Genomic DNA, 20,324 nt, shown 5'->3' with positions numbered 1-20,324 from the left:
GCCTCACTTTGCTAAATCTATTTCATCTCTGTATTTGTAATTTTCATCTTTACTCACAGTCATTATATGTGGGGGGCTGCCTTTTCCATTGGGGAATTTCTCTGAGGCAAGGTAGGCTTTATTTTTCTATCTCTAGGGCTAGCTAGTTTCTTAGGCTGTGTCGAGTTGCATAGGGAGCGTTAGGAGCAATCCACGGCTATTTCTAGTGTGTGTGATAGGATTAGGTATTGCGGTCAGCAGAGTTCCCACGTCTCAGAGCTCGTCCTATATTATTAGTAACTATCAGGTCATTCCGTGTGCTCTTAACCACTAGGTCCATTATTGTCCTTACCACCTGGTCATAACATACTACCTTGTAAGTCCTTCCCGTCAACTTGTAGCCTAATTCTTAATTTTTTTTCTTTAATATTATGCTCTTTCCGTTTATTTGTAATTGGTTCACACATGGACCATGACAGCTAAATCATCACAAGCCCTCCACAATAATTTATCAACCCGACCCACCACATTTCAAACCCTGGCATGAGGGGGTCAGCAAGCCATTCGGTTGTGGCAGTCTTGATGTCTAATTATTTTATTCCCAACTATGTAAATCACTATAACGAGCAACTATTTCTCCTAGCTACCTGACTCTCCCTTCTCTACTAGCTGGTCTCTTCTCCTGGTTGCTAGGGACTAGGGAGAGCAGTAGTCACAATGGCTGTCATTTATCGGATGACCTCATTGCATCATTACTAGAGATGAGAGGATCTTAAGAATTTCAAATTTGCCAAATTTTCCCTAAAAATTTGATTCATGAAGAATAAACTTGTGTTAATCTCACAACTGCAAAGCTTATAATTGCTCAGAAAATACATGAGAGAAAGAAGAGAGAGAGGAGCCCGCTGACCATAAGAGCTTACACTCTATTGAAGAGGGAGAAGAGGGAATCTGGAGAGACAAGTAGTGGATGTGAAAAGTCATCATGTTTAGACAAGATGGAGACAAAAAGAGTGAATCAGAGAAGCGCTCACCTATAAGGTACCTGGACGTAAATGTTTATTTGTGATACCAAGTCTCATCAGCACTGTGGTTCCTGTATGGTCCTCAGTCTGATAAAAATTGATAACAACAACTCCCAGCATCTCTTTACCATAAAGTTGTAGGTTCATGAGATACAAATCTACATTGGACTGACTTAGAAGGAATCAGCTCATCAGTATTTAATCAAATGATGTCATAGACCTAATGGAAAAGAGAAGAATTAGCTGGGTAGAAAGGCAAATTGAGCAATTATAAGTACATAGTGCTATATAATATGATGACTGCATTATATTAAAAGGATAAAAACTTTAATGGAAGGAGAGCTTCTTTAAAAACAATTGTATGTATCTGTATCCCTTTATAAAGGGGTCTGAAGAGCACAGCAGCTGAATAACGGCTGCTAATTGGCTGGAGAACTCACATGGCATAACAAATAGTGGTGAGCGAGCACTAAAATGCTTGGGTGCTCGTTGCTCGGGTCAAGCATATTGGAATACTCGGGTACGCGACCCGAGCTACGAGCTCAAGGTAAGTCTACTGGAAACCCGAGTATTTTTACCGCGATCCCCCCGGGGGTCCTTTTAAGGTCTAAAAACATCTGAAAATGATGAAAACACTGCTCAATTGACATGGGAACATCATGGGGATCGCCCCTGGAAGCATTTCTGACTCCAAGGTCACAGCTGTAAGCAATGTTGTCAGAGTTTCACGACATTTTTACAGGCGGACCAAAAAACATGCAAAAACGAAACCAAAATGGATTTTGCTGAGAAATATGTTAAGGTGCATCCTTTCCAGGGTAATGACTTGTATATAAGGCAAAATAATTAACCTCAGACCAAAATGTTCCTCCACCACTTGAGCTATGTTCACACGCAGCGTTTTTGATGCGTTTTTCAACTTTTGCATTGCTTTCAACCAATACAAATGCATTCACTGGAAAATGTCATTGTAACATTTAACAACCCTAGCTGGCCATGTGGTGTGTGACACATAAGGAGACCCATCTTGTTTAATTTATGAAAGAGGGACTCAGTTTTAGGCCGTCGTCACACTAGAGAGTTTTACGGATGTATGAGAGGCGCAAAAACTACGCATTGCACACGGACCAATGATTCTCTATGGGGCAGCTCTTATCTGCCGTATATTTCACAGCTGTATTTTACGGGCGTAGAAAATCGAAGAATGCTGCGTTTGTCAGCGTATTGCGCAAAAAATCTGCCAATGAAAGTCTATAGGAGCGAGAAAAATACAGATTACACACGGACCATCAGTGTGACTTGCGAGAAATACGCACTGGTGTTCTATAGAAAACTGCCAATTCAGTGCGGTGTACAGTAAAATCACATGGACAGGTTAGAATAGAATAGATAGAAAAAATGAATAAATAGAATAGATAGAATAAATGTCTACACATACAGTATATATATATATGTATATATGTACAGTATATAAATAATTGCCTAGAATACTACTTCCTGCAATTTGTGCCAACTTCCTGTCCGGAGCTAATGTCCGGAGCTAATGTCCGGAGCTAATGTCCGGAGATAAGTGACGTCAACAGTGTCCAGTGTCTGATTGGTTGCCGCCTGCTGCGAGCGACCAATCAGAAACGTGTCGTACTGTGACACACTCCGCCCGCCATTTTGGTGTGATTTTTGAATTTTTACCTCACAGCAAGTCTCTACTGCGTGGAGGCGGGCCCAGTGACGTTGCTCTTCAAGCTCCTGCCGAATTTCGTCAAAAAAATGATAATACCATTTACCAAAACTATATATATTTAGTTGTGAAGTGGTTCAGTGACATTATCACACCAATTTTGAACTTTTGATTGGTGTTTTCTCCATATACTGCCTATTATTCACTGACTGTTATACTGAGAGACTGCCGTTTATTAACCTCTTCTTTGCCACATTGGGTATATTGCTCTATTATTTGCCACATAAGGACATTGTCCATTATTGCCCAGCAATTTCTCTGCAATATAAACTGCCTATTTATTAATATCTGCATTCCTGCAAAGAACTATTGCCTATTATTATGTTCCTGTTTCCTGTTTCCTGCTTCCTATTATTAACTGGCTATTTTCCTACTACCTGACACTGCCCACAACACGCAAAGTTGTCGTCTGATGTCTTTCATCCCTCCCCTCATAAGCATGTTCATGGATCCTGTGTAACTGTACCTTAAATAACAAGAATTGTCAAGAGCTGGTGAGTGGAGCCATTTTTTGTTCTTTCTTACTATTATTTATTAATTGTATTATTCTTACATTTGAATAAATAAAGTATATATGGATTCTAGACTCCCGATTCTTTAGAATCGGGCTGCCATCTAGTATATATATAATTTAATACAGAGCTAGATAGCATAAAAGCCGGTAATTCAATTGCCAGCTTTTGCTATCTCCTTATCAAACCCGACAAGATATGAGACATGGTTTGCATACAGTAAACCATTTCATATCCCTTATTTTTTTTACATATTCCTCACTAATAATGTTAGTAGAGTGTGTGTGCAAAATTTGGGGGCTCTAGCTGTTAAAATAAAGGGTTAAATCACGGAAAACAATGACGTGGGCTCCAGTGCAATTTTCTCCACCAGAGTGGGAAAGCCAGCGACTGAGGGCAGATATTAGTATCGTAGTCTTAGAGAGGGACCATGGTTATTGGCCCCCCCCCCCGGCTAAAAACATCTGCCCCCAGCCACCCCAGAAAAGGCACATCTGTAAGATGCGCCTATTCTGGCACTTAGCCTCTCTCTTGCCACTCCCCTGTAGCGGTGGGATATGGGGTAATAAAGGGTTAATGTCACCTTGCTAATGTGACATTACACCTGGTTAATAATGGAGAGATGTCAATAAGACACCTATCCATTATTAATCCAATAGTAGTAAAGGGTTATAATACACACACACATTAAGAATAAAGTATTTTAATGAAATAAATGAACACATGGGGTTGTAAAATCTGAATTGTACGCTTAATCCATCTGAAGACCCTCATTCTGTAAAAGAAAAAAAAAGAAAAAAGCCACAATATACCATACCTCTATGGCGCTCAGTCATGTCCCACGCTGTAAATCCATCTGAAGGGGTTAAATAATTTTACAACCAGGTGCCTGCTAATGCAGCTGTTGCTCCTGCTTGTAAAAACTGGGGAATGAATGGAAAGCAAGGGAACATAGCTACTTAGACTTGCGGTGCTGCGCCCCCTGCTGGCATAAACTCATATGAACTCGAGCGTGAGAAAATATTCAGAAAAATTCCCACGCTAGAGTTCATATGAGTTTATGCCAGCAGGGGACTTGTAATGCCCATACACTAAGTGTATCTTAAAAAATATTTAATTGGGATCACAGACACACTTGCCAAAAAATTGACTGGCCCAATGATAAGGAGTGGGTCTACTAGGCTTGTAAGGAGCATACACGAAATGCATGGGCTGAGAAACATTTCACTATGGGGGGTACCTTTTTACAAAATCTTTTATGGACATCATAGACAGGCTTGGCAAAAATTGGATTGCATGTAGCATCACAGAACACATTAAGCGTGGTGATCTTTTGGTGGAGAATGAGGAGACATTGCTGAAGTCTCATGAAAAACTAGGCCCAATGAAAAGGAGTGTGTCTCCTAGACTTGTAATGCCACACGCATTACATGGGCTAACAAACATTTCCCCAAGGGGATACATTTTTTAAAAATATACTATGGGCATCATAGACACCCTTGTGTTATGGCTGGCAATCAGGCAACACAGCGTGCAGTAATCACCGCACATACAGAGATCTGGCAATAACCCAAAACAATAGGACGAGCTCAGAGACGTGGAATCTCTGTAGACTGCAGTACCTGATCTATCCTCACACAACTGGAAGCAGCAGTGGATTGCGCCTATCAACTACCTATGCAACTCGGCACTGCCTGAGGAGCTGACTAGCCTGAAGATAGAAATACAAGCCTGACTTACCTCAGGGAAATACCCCAAAGGAATAGGCAGCCCCCACATATAATGACTGTTAGCAAGATGAAAAGACAAACGTAGGAATGAAATAGATTCAGCAAAGTGAGGCCCGATATTCTAGACAGAGCGAGGATAGCAAAGAGAACTATGCAGTCTACAAAAAACCCTAAAACGAAAACCACGCAAAGGGGCAAAAAGACCCACCGTGCCGAACTAACAGCACGGCGGTGCACCCCTTTGCTTCTCAGAGCTTCCAGCAAAAGATAATAACAAGCTGGACAGAAAAAACAGAAAATAAACTAGAAGCACTTATCTAGCAGAGCAGCAGGCCCAAGGAAAGATGCAGTAGCTCAGATCCAACACTGGAACATTGACAAGGAGCAAGGAAGACAGACTCAGGTGGAGCTAAATAGCAAGGCAGCCAACGAGCTCACCAAAACACCTGAGGGAGGAAGCCCAGAGACTGCAATACCACTTGTGACCACAGAAGAGAACTCAGCCACAGAATTCACAACAGTACCCCCCCCTTGAGGAGGGGTCACCGAACCCTCACCAGAACCCCCAGGCCGACCAGGATGAGCCACATGAAAGGCACGAACAAGATCTGGGGCATGGACATCAGAGGCAAAAACCCAGGAATTATCTTCCTGAGCATAACCCTTCCATTTGACCAGATACTGGAGTTTCCGTCTAGAGACACGAGAATCCAAAATCTTCTCCACAATATACTCCAATTCCCCCTCCACCAAAACAGGGGCAGGAGGCTCCACAGATGGAACCATAGGTGCCACGTATCTCCTCAACAACGACCTATGGAATACATTATGCATGGAAAAGGAGTCTGGGAGGGTCAGACGAAAAGACACCGGATTGAGAATCTCAGAAATCCTATACGGACCAATAAAACGAGGTTTAAATTTAGGAGAGGAAACCTTCATAGGTATATGACGAGAAGATAACCAAACCAGATCCCCAACACGAAGTCGGGGTCCCACACGGCGTCTGCGATTAGCGAAAAGCTGAGCCTTCTCCTGGGACAAGGTCAAATTGTCCACTACCTGAGTCCAGATCTGCTGCAACCTGTCCACCACATAATCCACACCAGGACAGTCCGAAGACTCAACCTGTCCTGAAGAGAAACGAGGATGGAACCCAGAATTGCAGAAAAATGGAGAGACCAAGGTAGCCGAGCTGGCCCGATTATTAAGGGCGAACTCAGCCAACGGCAAAAATGACACCCAATCATCCTGGTCAGCGGAAACAAAACATCTCAGATATGTTTCCAAGGTCTGATTGGTTCGTTCGGTCTGGCCATTAGTCTGAGGATGGAAGGCCGAGGAAAAAGATAGGTCAATGCCCATCCTACCACAAAAGGCTCGCCAGAACCTCGAGACAAACTGGGAACCTCTGTCAGAAACAATATTCTCAGGAATGCCATGTAAACGAACCACATGCTGGAAGAACAAAGGCACCAAATCAGAGGAGGAAGGCAATTTAACCAAGGGCACCAGATGGACCATTTTAGAAAAGCGATCACAGACCACCCAAATGACAGACATCTTTTGAGAAACGGGAAGGTCAGAAATGAAATCCATCGAAATATGTGTCCAAGGCCTCTTCGGGACCGGCAAGGGCAAAAGCAACCCACTGGCACGTGAACAGCAGGGCTTAGCCCTAGCACAAATTCCACAGGACTGCACAAAAGCACGCACATCCCGTGACAGAGATGGCCACCAGAAGGATCTAGCAACCAACTCCCTGGTACCAAAGATTCCTGGATGACCGGCCAGCACCGAACAATGAAGTTCAGAGATAACTTTACTAGTCCACCTATCAGGGACGAACAGTTTCTCGGCCGGACAACGATCAGGTTTATTAGCCTGAAATTTCTGCAACACTCTCCGCAAATCAGGGGAGATGGCAGACACAATGACTCCTTCCTTGAGGATACTCGCCGGCTCAGATAACCCCGGAGAGTCGGGCACAAAACTCCTAGACAGAGCATCCGCCTTCACATTTTTAGAGCCCGGAAGGTATGAAATCACAAAATCAAAACGAGCAAAAAATAACGACCAACGGGCCTGTCTAGGATTCAAGCGCTTGGCAGACTCAAGATAAGTAAGGTTCTTATGATCAGTCAAAACCACCACGCGATGCTTAGCACCCTCAAGCCAATGACGCCACTCCTCGAATGCCCACTTCATGGCCAGCAACTCTCGGTTGCCCACATCATAATTACGCTCAGCAGCAGAAAATTTCCTGGAAAAGAAAGCACATGGTTTGAACACTGAGCAACCAGAACCTCTCTGTGACAAAACCGCCCCTGCACCAATCTCAGAAGCATCAACCTCGACCTGGAACGGAAGAGAAACATCAGGTTGACACAACACAGGGGCACAGCAAAAACGACGCTTCAACTCCTGAAAAGCTTCCACGGCAGCAGAAGACCAATTAACCAAATCAGCACCCTTCTTGGTCAAATCGGTCAATGGTCTGGCAATGCTAGAAAAATTACAGATGAAGCGACGATAAAAATTAGCAAAGCCCAGGAATTTCTGCAAACTTTTTAGAGATGTCGGCTGAGTCCAATCCTGGATGGCCTGAACCTTAACCGGATCCATCTCGATAGTAGAAGGGGAAAAGATGAACCCCAAAAATGAAACTTTCTGCACACCGAAGAGACACTTTGATCCCTTCACGAACAAGGAATTAGCACGCAGTACCTGGAAAACCATTCTGACTTGCTTCACATGAGACTCCCAATCATCTGAGAAGATCAAAATGTCATCCAAGTAAACAATCAAGAATTTATCCAGATACTCACGGAAAATGTCATGCATAAAAGACTGAAAAACAGATGGAGCATTGGCAAGTCCGAACGGCATCACCAGATACTCAAAATGACCCTCGGGCGTATTAAATGCCGTTTTCCATTCATCTCCCTGCCTGATTCTCACCAGATTATACGCACCACGAAGATCAATCTTAGTAAACCAACTAGCCCCCTTAATCCGAGCAAACAAGTCAGAAATCAATGGCAAGGGATACTGAAACTTAACAGTGATCTTATTAAGAAGGCGGTAATCAATACACGGTCTTAGCGAACCATCCTTCTTGGCTACAAAAAAGAACCCTGCTCCCAATGGTGACGACGATGGGCGAATATGTCCCTTCTCCAGGGACTCCTTCACATAACTGCGCATAGCGGTGTGTTCAGGTACGGACAAATTAAATAAACGACCCTTAGGGAATTTACTACCAGGAATCAAATCGATAGCACAATCACAATTCCTATGCGGAGGAAGGGCATCAGACTTGGACTCTTCAAATACATCCTGAAAGTCCGACAAGAACTCTGGGATGTCAGAAGGAATGGATGACGAAATAGACAAAAATGGAACATCACCATGTACTCCCTGACAACCCCAGCTGGTTACCGACATAGAGTTCCAATCCAATACTGGATTATGGGTTTGTAGCCATGGCAACCCCAACACGACCACATCATGCAAATTATGCAGTACCAAAAAGCGAATAACTTCCTGATGTGCAGGAGCCATGCACATGGTCAGCTGGGCCCAGTACTGAGGCTTATTCTTGGCCAGAGGTGTAGCATCAATTCCTCTCAACGGAATAGGACACCGCAAAGGCTCCAAGAAAAATCCACAACGTTTAGCATAATCCAAATCCATCAGATTCAGGGCAGCGCCTGAATCCACAAACGCCATGACAGAATATGATGACAAAGAGCACATTAAGGTAATGGACAAAAGGAATTTGGACTGTACAGTACCAATAACGGCAGAGCTATCGAACCGCCTAGTGCGTTTAGGACAATTAGAAATAGCATGAGTAGAATCACCACAATAGAAACACAGTCTGTTCAGACGTCTGTGTTCGTGCCGTTCTACTTTAGTCATAGTCCTGTCGCACTGCATAGGCTCAGGCTTACTCTCAGACAATACCGCCAGATGGTGCACAGATTTACGCTCGCGCAAGCGACGACCGATCTGAATGGCCAAGGACATAGACTCATTCAAACCAGCAGGCATAGGAAATCCCACCATTACATCCTTAAGAGCTTCAGAGAGACCCTTTCTGAACAAAGCCGCTAGTGCAGATTCATTCCACAGAGTGAGTACTGACCATTTTCTAAATTTCTGACAATATACTTCTACATCATCCTGACCCTGGCATAAAGCCAGCAGATTTTTCTCAGCTTGATCCACTGAATTAGGCTCATCGTAAAGCAATCCCAGCGCCTGGAAAAATGCATCAACATTACTCAATGCAGAATCTCCTGGTGCAAGAGAAAACGCCCAGTCCTGTGGGTCGCCGCGCAAAAAAGAAATAATAATCAAAACCTGTTGAATAGGATTACCAGAAGAATGAGGTTTCAAGGCCAAAAATAGCTTACAATTATTTCTGAAGCTCAGGAACTTAGTTCTGTCACCAAAAAACAAATCAGGAATCGGAATTCTTGGTTCTAGCATCGATTTCTGATCAATAGTATCTTGAATCTTTTGTACATTTACAACGAGATTATCCATTGAGGAGCACAGAGCCTGAATATCCATGTCCACAGCTGTGTCCTGAAGCACTCTAATGTCTAGGGGAAAAAAAAGACTGAAGACAGAGCTAAGAAAAAAAAATGATGTCAGGATTTCTTTTTTCCCTCTATTGGAAATCATTGAATGGCTCCTTGTACTGTTATGGCTGGCAATCAGGCAACACAGCGTGCAGTAATCACCGCACATACAGAGATCTGGCAATAACCCAAAACAATAGGACGAGCTCAGAGACGTGGAATCTCTGTAGACTGCAGTACCTGATCTATCCTCACACAACTGGAAGCAGCAGTGGATTGCGCCTATCAACTACCTATGCAACTCGGCACTGCCTGAGGAGCTGACTAGCCTGAAGATAGAAATACAAGCCTGACTTACCTCAGGGAAATACCCCAAAGGAATAGGCAGCCCCCACATATAATGACTGTTAGCAAGATGAAAAGACAAACGTAGGAATGAAATAGATTCAGCAAAGTGAGGCCCGATATTCTAGACAGAGCGAGGATAGCAAAGAGAACTATGCAGTCTACAAAAAACCCTAAAACGAAAACCACGCAAAGGGGCAAAAAGACCCACCGTGCCGAACTAACAGCACGGCGGTGCACCCCTTTGCTTCTCAGAGCTTCCAGCAAAAGATAATAACAAGCTGGACAGAAAAAACAGAAAATAAACTAGAAGCACTTATCTAGCAGAGCAGCAGGCCCAAGGAAAGATGCAGTAGCTCAGATCCAACACTGGAACATTGACAAGGAGCAAGGAAGACAGACTCAGGTGGAGCTAAATAGCAAGGCAGCCAACGAGCTCACCAAAACACCTGAGGGAGGAAGCCCAGAGACTGCAATACCACTTGTGACCACAGAAGAGAACTCAGCCACAGAATTCACAACACCCTTGCCAAAAATTGGACTGCCTGTAGCAGCCCAGAATACGTTAAGACTGATGATGAAGTGGTGGAGAATGAGGAGACATTGCTGAAGGCCTCATGAAAAACTAGGCCCAATGTAAAGGAGTGTGTCTCCTAGATTTCTAATGCCCATACACGCAGTGCATGGGCTGACAAACATTTCCCCAAGGGGGATACATTTTAAAAAAATATACTATGGGCATCATAGACATCCTTGCTAAAAATTGGACTGCCTGAATACGTTAAGCCTGGTGATCTAGTTGTGGAGAATGAGTAGACAAAGATAAATCATACTGAAATTTAAAAAAAAAGGATGTGAATCCACCGATGAAAGTAAATAACAAAACGGAGGGGCGAACACAGGTTCATATACCATATATACTCGAGTATAAGCTGAGATTTTCAGCCCACTTTTTTGGGCTGAAAGTCCCCATCTTGGCTTATACTCGAGTCATACCCAGGGGTCGGCAGGGGAGGGGAAGCGGGGCCTGTCTAATTATACTCACCTACTCCTGGTGCTTTCCCAGCAGGTCCCTGGCTTCCCAGCGCCCCAGCTTCTTCTTGTACTGAGCGGTCACATGGTACCGCTCATTACAGTAATGAATATGCAGCTCCACCTCCCATGGGGGTGGAGCCGCATAATCATTACTGTAATGAGCGGTACCATGTGACCGCTCAGTACAGGCTGTATGGCCAGTGTCTGTATGGGGCCATAACGTTTGTGCAGCACTATATGGGGCAAGTGTCTGTATGGGGCTATAACGTTTGTGCAGCACTATATGGGGCAAGTATCTGTATGGGGCCATAACGTTTGTGCAGCACTATATGGGGCAAGTGTCTGTATGGGGCCATAACGTTTGTGCAGCACTATATGGAGCAAGTGTCTCTATGGGGCCATAAAGTTTGTGCAGCACTATATGGGGCCAGTGTCTGTATGGGGCCATAACGTTTGTGCAGCACTATATGAGGCCAGTGTCTGTATGGGGCCATAACGTTTGTGCAGCACTATATGGGGCCAGTGTCTGTATGGGGCGATAACGTTTGTGCAGCACTATATGGGGAAAGTGTCTGTATGGGGCCATAACGTTTGTACAGCACTATATGGGGCCAGTGTCTGTATGGGGCCATAACGTTTGTGCAGCACTATATGGGGCCAATGTCTGTATGGGGCGATAACGTTTGTTCAGCACTATATGGGAAAAGTGTCTGTATGGGGCCATAACGTTTGTGCAGCACTATATGGGGCTAGAGTCTGTATCGGGCCATAACGTTTGTGCAGCACTATATGGGGCAAGTGTCTGTATGGGGCCATAACGTTTGTGCAGCACTCTATAGGGCAAGTGTCTGTATGGGGCCATAACGTTTGTGCAGCACTATATGGGGCCAGTGTCTGTATGGGGCTATAAGGTTTGTGCAGCACTATATGTGGCAAGTGTCTGTATGGGGCCATAACGTTTGTGCAGCACTATATGGGGCAAGTGTCTGTATGGGGCCATAACGTTTGTACAGCACTCTATAGGGCAAGTGTCTGTATGGGGCCATAACGTTTGTGCAGCACTATATGGGGCCAGTGTCTGTATGGGGCCATAAGGTTTGTGCAGCACTATATGTGGCAAGTGTCTGTATGGGGCCATAACGTTTGTGCAGCACTATATGGGGCTAGTGTCTGTATGGGGCCATAACGTTTGTGCAGCACTATATGGGGCAAGTGTCTGTATGGGGCCATAATCAACATTTATGCAGCACTATATGGAGCAAGTGTCTGTATGGGGCCATAATCAACATTTGTGCAGGAAATGTGTCTATGGAGCATCTTATGGGGCCATTATTAACCTTTATGCAGGATTATATGGGGCATATTTTAATATGGAGCATCTTATGGGGCCATCATAAACTTTATGGAGCATTATATGGGGTTCCTGATTCAATACGGATATTCAAAAACACTTAACCTACTGTTGTCTCAATTAATTTTACTTTTATTGGTACCTATTTTTACTTTTGACATTTACCAGTAGCTGCTGCATTTTCCACCCTAGGCTTGTACTCGAGTCATTAAGTTTTCCCAGTTTTTTGTGGCAAAATTAGGGGGGTTGGCTTATACTCGGGTCGGCTTATACTCGAGTATATATGGTATATGATGCCAGATTGTGTCCAAAGAGATATGTTTGTCCCTAGCAACAGCTCCAAGACAGGGATATAAAAAAATATATAATAGTATTTCAATATTTTTCATATAGTACAGGTATACACTAGATCATAAAAGGATGGTGCAGAGATATTAAAACTAGAATATATAAGAATACATTGGGAAAAATATACGTACATCTCATTTTGATGACAGTTCCCCATGGAGGGGGCTTATTTTGGTTTCTAGTTAGTAACGGGCATCATAAAAACACCCTTGCAGAAAAATTTAGTGACTTTTGCATCACAGAATACGTTCACCCTGGTGTTGTACTGGTTGTGGATGATGATAATGAGAATAAGGAGGATAATAACACCAAACATACGAAATCAGGAAGCAGATAGCCATGTGAAGTTGGGGAGAGGTGCATGACAATACACCTCCACAAAAAAGACAATGTATTACAGGTTATGTTTCGCTGTTTTCACTTGGTGGTGTACAGAAATCTTGCCCAATCCAGCCCTTGTTCATTTTCAGTTGACAGGCAGATGCGCTTATCTGTTATAATGCCACCAGCGGCAAAAACCCGCTATGACAGAGCACTAGCAGCAGAGTAAGCCAGGACCTCCAAGGTGTTGAGAGCCAGTTCATGCCACATGTCCAGCTTGGATACCCAATAATTAAAAGGCACAGAGGAATCATGGAGGACATTTGTACCATCTGCAAGGTACTCCCTCAGAATCTTTCCAAACATTGCACTTCTTGTGACAGCACCCCTTGCCTCTATGCCAGCACGATGGGAGGGTCTGAAAAAACTGTCCCAGAACTTTGCCATTGTTCTGTTCATCACGTTGCGGAAACCTTCCATGTCAACTAGCCTAAAAGGTAACATTTCGCGTGCAAGCAGAAGAGAAAAGTTAGAATTTAGTACTGTGGCCTGTGGGATGTTGGCTGGGTATTTCCGTTCCAATGACTGGGGTATAGACAACTGAAGGCTGTGCTGGGACAAGGACGGGGATGGCTTGATGATGGTGCTGCTTGACTGTGGGCAACAACAGCTTCAGGGCTAGAGGCATCTTCACATGCACGGTGGACTGGGGATTGGCTTCTACGCAAAACAGTGGAAGAAGCAGTGGTGTCACCTGCAGACAGTGTTCCAGGAGCCTGGTGTTCAGCCGAAAAAGTCTTGTGCTTTGCTTCCATGTGCCTGATCATGCTGGTGGTGGTCAGGCTGGTAGTTTTGCTACCCCTGCTGATGCAGGTATGGCACGTGCTGCAAATGGCCTGTTTGGGGCTATCGGCAGAGTCTTTAAAAAATAACCAGACTCGGGAACATCTAACAGTTGGAGTGGCAGCTTCCCTCATGTTGGTGTTACAGGGAACGGATGCATGCCTTTTGTATGTGGCCAACACACTGCTTCTTCCTGCCTGTTGGGGTGATATGCCTCCTTCCCCATGTGTGCTGCTGTCCTCGCTCTGCATGTTCTCCTGCCAGGTTGGGTCAGTCACTATGTCATCCACCACCTCTTCTTCCACATCTGCACCCTGCTCCTCCTCCTGACATTCTGGCAATTGTGTCTCATCATCGTACACCTCTTGTGACACTTTCTCACCATCGCCTTCATGTGGCAATGACTGGTCAAAGCTTTGGGCATCGCTACATGTGATCTCATCTGGCCCCACTTCAAGTTGATCAGCCAAGAGTACAGAATCTTGAAAGGGAAAACTGAACAGCTCTTCGGAGTGTCCAAGTGTGGGATCAGTTGTCTCAGGGCACTCGGCATGATGGGAGGAAGGAGAATTAAGAGTGAGGAACATCCGGTCCACTCTCACGGCTACTCAGACTTGACCGTGTGGAAGACATGGTGGTGGTGGTGGTGGTGGCTAAGTGACTGGAAGCATTATCTGCTATCCAACCAACAACTGTTTCACACTGCTCTGGCTTCAATAGTGGTGTGCTGCGATCCCCTAGAAACTAGGACAGCAAGGTCGAGCGAGAAGATGTGGTTCTTTGTTGTGGCCCACTTTCAACTTGGCCATGGCCTTGTCCTCTGCAAGCACCATCAGCATCACCTCCACTTCCCTGTCCCTTGCCCCTTGCCTTGCCCATTTTAAATGGACTACTGAACTATTTCAAAAGCTCAACACAAATGTATTTATTTTGAGTTAAATTATATCTGATCAGTATGCCTTCAAAGCTACAATTTTTCCACCACAGATACAACAGGCCTCAGACTGACATAACAGACTGTATAATTAATTTTTTTGGAGATTTTTTTTTTTAAAAGAGTAACACAAGGCTAGCAGACAGAACTATGGAACTTATGCCTGCAACGCTACAATTTTTCAAACACATATGTGGTGCCCCAGGGTCCTGGTCTTCACAGTAGCATTGCTTTCCTGATGTGATGTTACGTTTGGAAGTGATGAAGGATAACCCTCACCAGGTAATCACAATGCACACAACATATTCACACTCCACTCCACAAGGTGGCGCTTTTGATTCTATTTCATAGGTGACTCCCCTATATATATTGTGGTTTGGAGGGAGAGTTGAGATTAGTTAGTGCCAGGAAGCAGACTGGAGCAGTCTGAGGCAGGAGAAGGTACAAGGGGCCGTGCAGCTGCAGCTGCTACAGCTCCTGGAAAGGAGATATACAGAAAGAGAGGACATCGTTCAGTGAGCGTGAAGGAGAGCGAAGCACAGGAGAGGATATATCAGGAGAGACCAGCTAGGAGCAGGCTGCCTCCCCCTGAAGCGCAGACAACTGGTAGCCAGACCACCGAGGTTGTAAGGGCCTCTACAACTTACAGCAAAGACCGGCAGGACAGCTGAACTGCAAGTTACCTGTTTGCCACACACACCTGAGACACAGTAACACATAGAGCCCGGGGCATGCTAGAGTCCCTGCAAAAAGGCTCGAGTTACCTGGTATGCAGGTATTGTCCTATACTGTATGGGGGACAGAGAAGAACAGTGGGGACATCTGAAGCCATAGGCAGTAAGGGACTACAACACCACCGCAGTAGAATAAGGCTTTTAACTCCACCTGGTAAAGGGGACTCTGGATTCGCTTCCAAGCCAGCCGGACCCTGCCTGCCCTGTAATCTGGTGCCCTGGACTGTGGCTGCCTGAAGTCTTCAGTAAACCAGGTAAAGAGACTGCAAACCTGTGTCCTCGTTCTTTACTGCACCATTCACCATCTTCCATCTACACACTGGGAGCCCTGGGGGGAGTTATATCATCTAGCTGCCATAACATCACCCCAAAGGACCACTGAAAGCAGCGTCGGTCCCCACTGACCGAATACCACAGGTGGCATCACAAACATAATCTCTGTTCAATTACCCCCTTTTACATGGGCGCCCAGGGCCACAGACCGAGTCGCCCCGTGACATCCCCCTGTGAACACCGGATCTGCTACTAGGTACCCCACGGCCCAGGCGGGTGACTCAGATACACCAGGCCTCAGCCTGACATAACAGACTGTATAATTTTTTTTTTGTTTTTTGTGCTTTGGAGAATTATTATTTATTTATTTTAAAGAGTGGAACAAGTCTAGCAGACAGAACTATGAAACTTATGTCTGCAAAGCTACGATTTTTCCACCACAGATACACAAGGCCTCAGCTTGACATATCAGACTGTACAATATATATATTTTTGGGGGTTAATTTTTGAAAAAAAAAAGAGAATGAGAATATGGCTAGCACACAGAACTATGATACGTATGCCTGCGAAACTACGATTTTTCCTCCACCGATACACCAGGCCACAGCCACAGATAACAGACTGTTTCATTTTTTTTTCTCTTGTATGTGAAATTTGGCATTATTAAAAATGAGTACAACAAGGCTCGCAGACAGAAGTATGAAACTTATGCCTGCGAAGCTATGATTTTTCCACCACAGATACATAAGGCCTCAACCTGACATAACAGACTGTATACATTTTTTGGGGCTTTTGGAGATTTTTTTTTTGGAACAAGGCTATCAGACGTAACTATGAAACTAATGCCTGCAAAGCTACGATTTTTCAAACACAGATACACCAAGCCTCAGCCTGATATAACAGACTGTATAAAATATTTGTTTGGGGTGAATTTTTGAACAAAAGAAAAGGAGATCAAGGCCAGCACACAGAACTATGATACGTATGCCTACGAAACTACGATTCTTCCACCACCGATACACCAGCCGTCAGCCTCAGGCAACAGACTGATCTAAATGTGGCCTTGATTTGTTTGGGCACAACTAAATTGTGTCAACAAGTTGGCTATGACACACAAAATAAATATTTTTTTGGCGCACTCACATCTGGTGCCTGGGACAAAAAGAAAATGTTAGATTTGCACGTTCTTAGATTTCAATAACCTGGCTGTAGTAGGCAGCGTGAACAGGCAAATAAATGTTAAAATAAGGGGGCTTTGGATTGTTTTAGAATAAAAGGAACAGGTATCAGGTGAAGAAAAAAAAAAGACACAGAAAACTGCAGCTAGATATATATTAAATAAGCAGCACCAGCAGACAGTAATGGAGCTTTTGGAGGTATGCAGTGAGACCTATGTACTCACATACAGTGCCTGCAGGCCTTGCACTGATATGGAGATGCGCACATAGACTCCCCTGCCTACCTAGTGCTGCAATCTCGAGACCCCCGAATTAGCCCTAGGGCCGGTTTCACACTTCCTTTTTTTCCGGTACAAAAAAAAACTTGATTTTTCACCCCTTCTCTCCAGCATGCAGCGCTGCAGGGAGAAGAGATGAATGCCGCCTTCAGCACCACACGCAAGGGGACAGCGCTTACTGTAGCGCTGTCTCTCCTGCGGGTGGTACGTGCACACAGAGGAGAGTGCACACTGTTCTCCGTGTGAACGTGTGCGGGACGCTTTGCAGACCGTGCTTTCAACACGGACACACGGTCCGTGAAAACACGGAGACATGTGCATAGACCCATTCATTTGAATGGGTCTACGTGTGTCAGTGTCTCCAGTACGTGAGAAAACTGTCACTTCACATATCGGAGCCACTGACGTGTGAAAGAGGCCTAAAAAAGACTGTAGGTTTCTCAGGAGTTGTGAATTGAACAGATACAGACCTACACTAACTATTAAAAGCATGATTCTGACCCTATCTCAGCAGCAGCTCTCCTTACACTTGCTAAGTCCAGAGCAGAATGCGGCGAGCAGGGCGGCGTCAGGCCTCTTATAGACCTGATGATGCTCTGCAGCCAGCCAATCACTGTAATACCACAACAAAGATGGCTGCGGCATTAAAGTGCAAGGCTGACAATCCCTGCACTGTCATTGGTGCCAGAACTGCAGGGCAGAGACCCGAGCTCCCACCGAATAATCCCGGAAATAATCAGCGCTCGCCGAGTACACCGAGCATAGTGATACTCGGGCGAGTACCAAGTAGTGGCGAGCGCATTCACTCATCACTTATAACAACCTCACAAACGTCTTGGTACACCAACCACTGACATTGCTGGAATATCAAAAATAAGAAAAAAAAAAAAAAAACTTGGCACTCAAGAAGAATTTTGATGTAAAGAAGATCTTTTTAATGTGCATCCACAAAGATATAAGTTTGAACATTTTCGGTCCATATCCGGACCTTAATCAGAACAATTTTACTGGTATAGTAGGTAAAGCGTATATAGGGTCAGTGTTGGTTCCAACTGAATTATTCAACTGGTCTGGATTGACCGAAAACTTTCAAACTTATATCTTTGTGGATGCACATTAAAAAGATCTTCTTTACACCAAAATTCTTCTTGAGTGCCAAGTTTTTTTTTCTTATTTTGGATTCCTGGGTTGGATACCCTTCTTGAGCACCTATACTGATTATTAGTACTAGTGCCGTGTTGCTTCTTTTTCATTGCTGGAACATCGTCAGTACAGGAGGTGAGTAAAGTGTGTTTTTAACGTGCAAGGGGGATTATAATATTTAATTTAGTGGTTATCTAAGTTATCTAAGTAGTGTACAATCCCTTTAATAAAATTTGCTTTGTTAGTCAACAAGCAACCAAAGTCAAAAGTTTAAGTGATAAATAATCTCTACTTATTGTTCCTTTATATTATTATTGATTCATTCATTACTCACCTCTGTAAACCGGAAGCGCATGTGATGACACATAATGTTAAAACTCTTTTGGGTTTTTTCAGAAAATCCTTTTACATAAGAGGCTTTGAAATAATTGGGATATGAGTAAGAAACGTTGTGAGCAGGGAAGGCAATGGTTAAGTTGTGAAATTCTCCATATCGGAAAAGAATGTTCTTAATTGAGCTGCTGGCCGTCTTGTGAGTTTTTAGGAAGAAGATGTTGTTCTTGGGTTGACAAAATGTTGTGTCTTGTTCAATCCTGACAGCAGATTCCTGAATTAGAACTGTATCACTTCTTATTCTTGATTTTAAAGTCATTAACACTTCCTTCCAACTCGGTCCTTTTAATCTTTCAGACAATTGATCTTTTTGCAAATAACGCAAAAGTTCAGATGCAATATCTTGTTCTCTGGCACAATTGTTGTCACTTGTTTCAAGTCCATAAGTAAGTCTGTCTCCATTTTTGAAGGATAACATAATTTGTGTTAATGGAATCTCACTTGTTGTATACCTGTATGAGAAAAAAGATTTGAGGCACATGATAAAAACAGCAATAGTCATATAACTTACAATAATATGTCTGATAAATTCACAAACTTCTTAGTTGCTAGATCTCAAGAATATCAGATTCTGAGTTTGATTTGATTTGCTGATGGTGTCTTTTACTTCTAAAAAGGAATCTGGTTTGGCCTAAAGTCCTTAACTATGTGGCAAGATTTGTTAAAAGGAACCTGTCTGCAGGATTGTGCAAAGTAACCTACAGACACTGTCAGGTTGGCGCCGTTATACTGATTACAATGATACCTTGGTTGATGAAATCCATCTTGTGGTTATTGTTTAATCTTTATTTTCAGTTTTGAGTTAGATATGCTCATGCTCTGGAGCAGCCTGTGTGGGTCTTCATGTGGTGATCTGATTAGGTATTCACCTGTATGTCTTCTGACTGGTCACTTATCCCTCCATAACCTGCCCCCTAGTTTACATGATGAATATTATATATATTGAAAATAACACCTTCATCGGGCTTGTGCCAGCAACGCTTGCATTGCAGTATGATCACATGTATAATGTGCATTTAATTCTTTAATTTGCTTGTATAAATAAATTCATTAAAAAAAAAAATCTGTCTCAAAACGGCGTGGCAGCGCCTGCGCAGTAGGAGCTATCGGCCAACTGATAGATGCTACTGCACATGCGGCGCCATCTTGCTTGATAAAAAAAATTGCCTCTTCCAAGCTCCTACTGCGCAGGAGCGCCCATCACCGTTTTGAGACAGATTTTTTTAAATGAATTTATTTATACAAGCAAATTAAAGAATTAAATGCACATTATACATGCGATCATACTGCAGCGCAAGCGTTTCTGGCGCCAGCCTGATGAAGGTGTTTTTTATTTCAATATACAGTGGGGCAAAAAAGTATTTAGTCAGTCAGCAATAGTGCAAGTTCCACCACTTAAAAAGATGAGAGGCGTCTGTAATTTACATCATAGGTAGACCTCAACTATGGGAGACAAACTGAGAAAAAAAAATCCAGAAAATCACATTGTCTGTTTTTTTAACATTTGTTTTGCATATTATGGTGGAAAATAAGTATTTGGTCAGAAACAAAATTTCATCTCAATACTTTGTA

At 43.7% G+C, this 20,324-nt stretch overlaps 1 protein-coding gene across 1 annotated transcript in view; it reads right to left on the bottom strand.

The window, feature by feature from the left end:
* Positions 1–19,198, bottom strand: part of LOC138680897 (galactose-3-O-sulfotransferase 2-like) — a 39,023-nt gene extending 19,825 nt beyond the window's left edge. The window contains exon 1 of the mRNA XM_069768111.1: positions 18,694–19,198. Within this exon, the coding sequence (XP_069624212.1) occupies positions 18,694–19,170 (477 nt within the window). The 5' untranslated portion in view covers positions 19,171–19,198. The remainder of the gene's footprint in view (positions 1–18,693) is intronic.
* Between the last annotated feature and the right edge of the window lie 1,126 nt (positions 19,199–20,324).

Source organism: Ranitomeya imitator, chromosome 5, assembly GCF_032444005.1.
Source record: "Ranitomeya imitator isolate aRanImi1 chromosome 5, aRanImi1.pri, whole genome shotgun sequence".
NCBI classification, from domain to species: domain Eukaryota; kingdom Metazoa; phylum Chordata; class Amphibia; order Anura; family Dendrobatidae; genus Ranitomeya; species Ranitomeya imitator.
The sequence above is the reverse complement of the archived record's forward strand: the minus strand, read 5'-3'. Positions and strand labels throughout refer to the sequence as shown.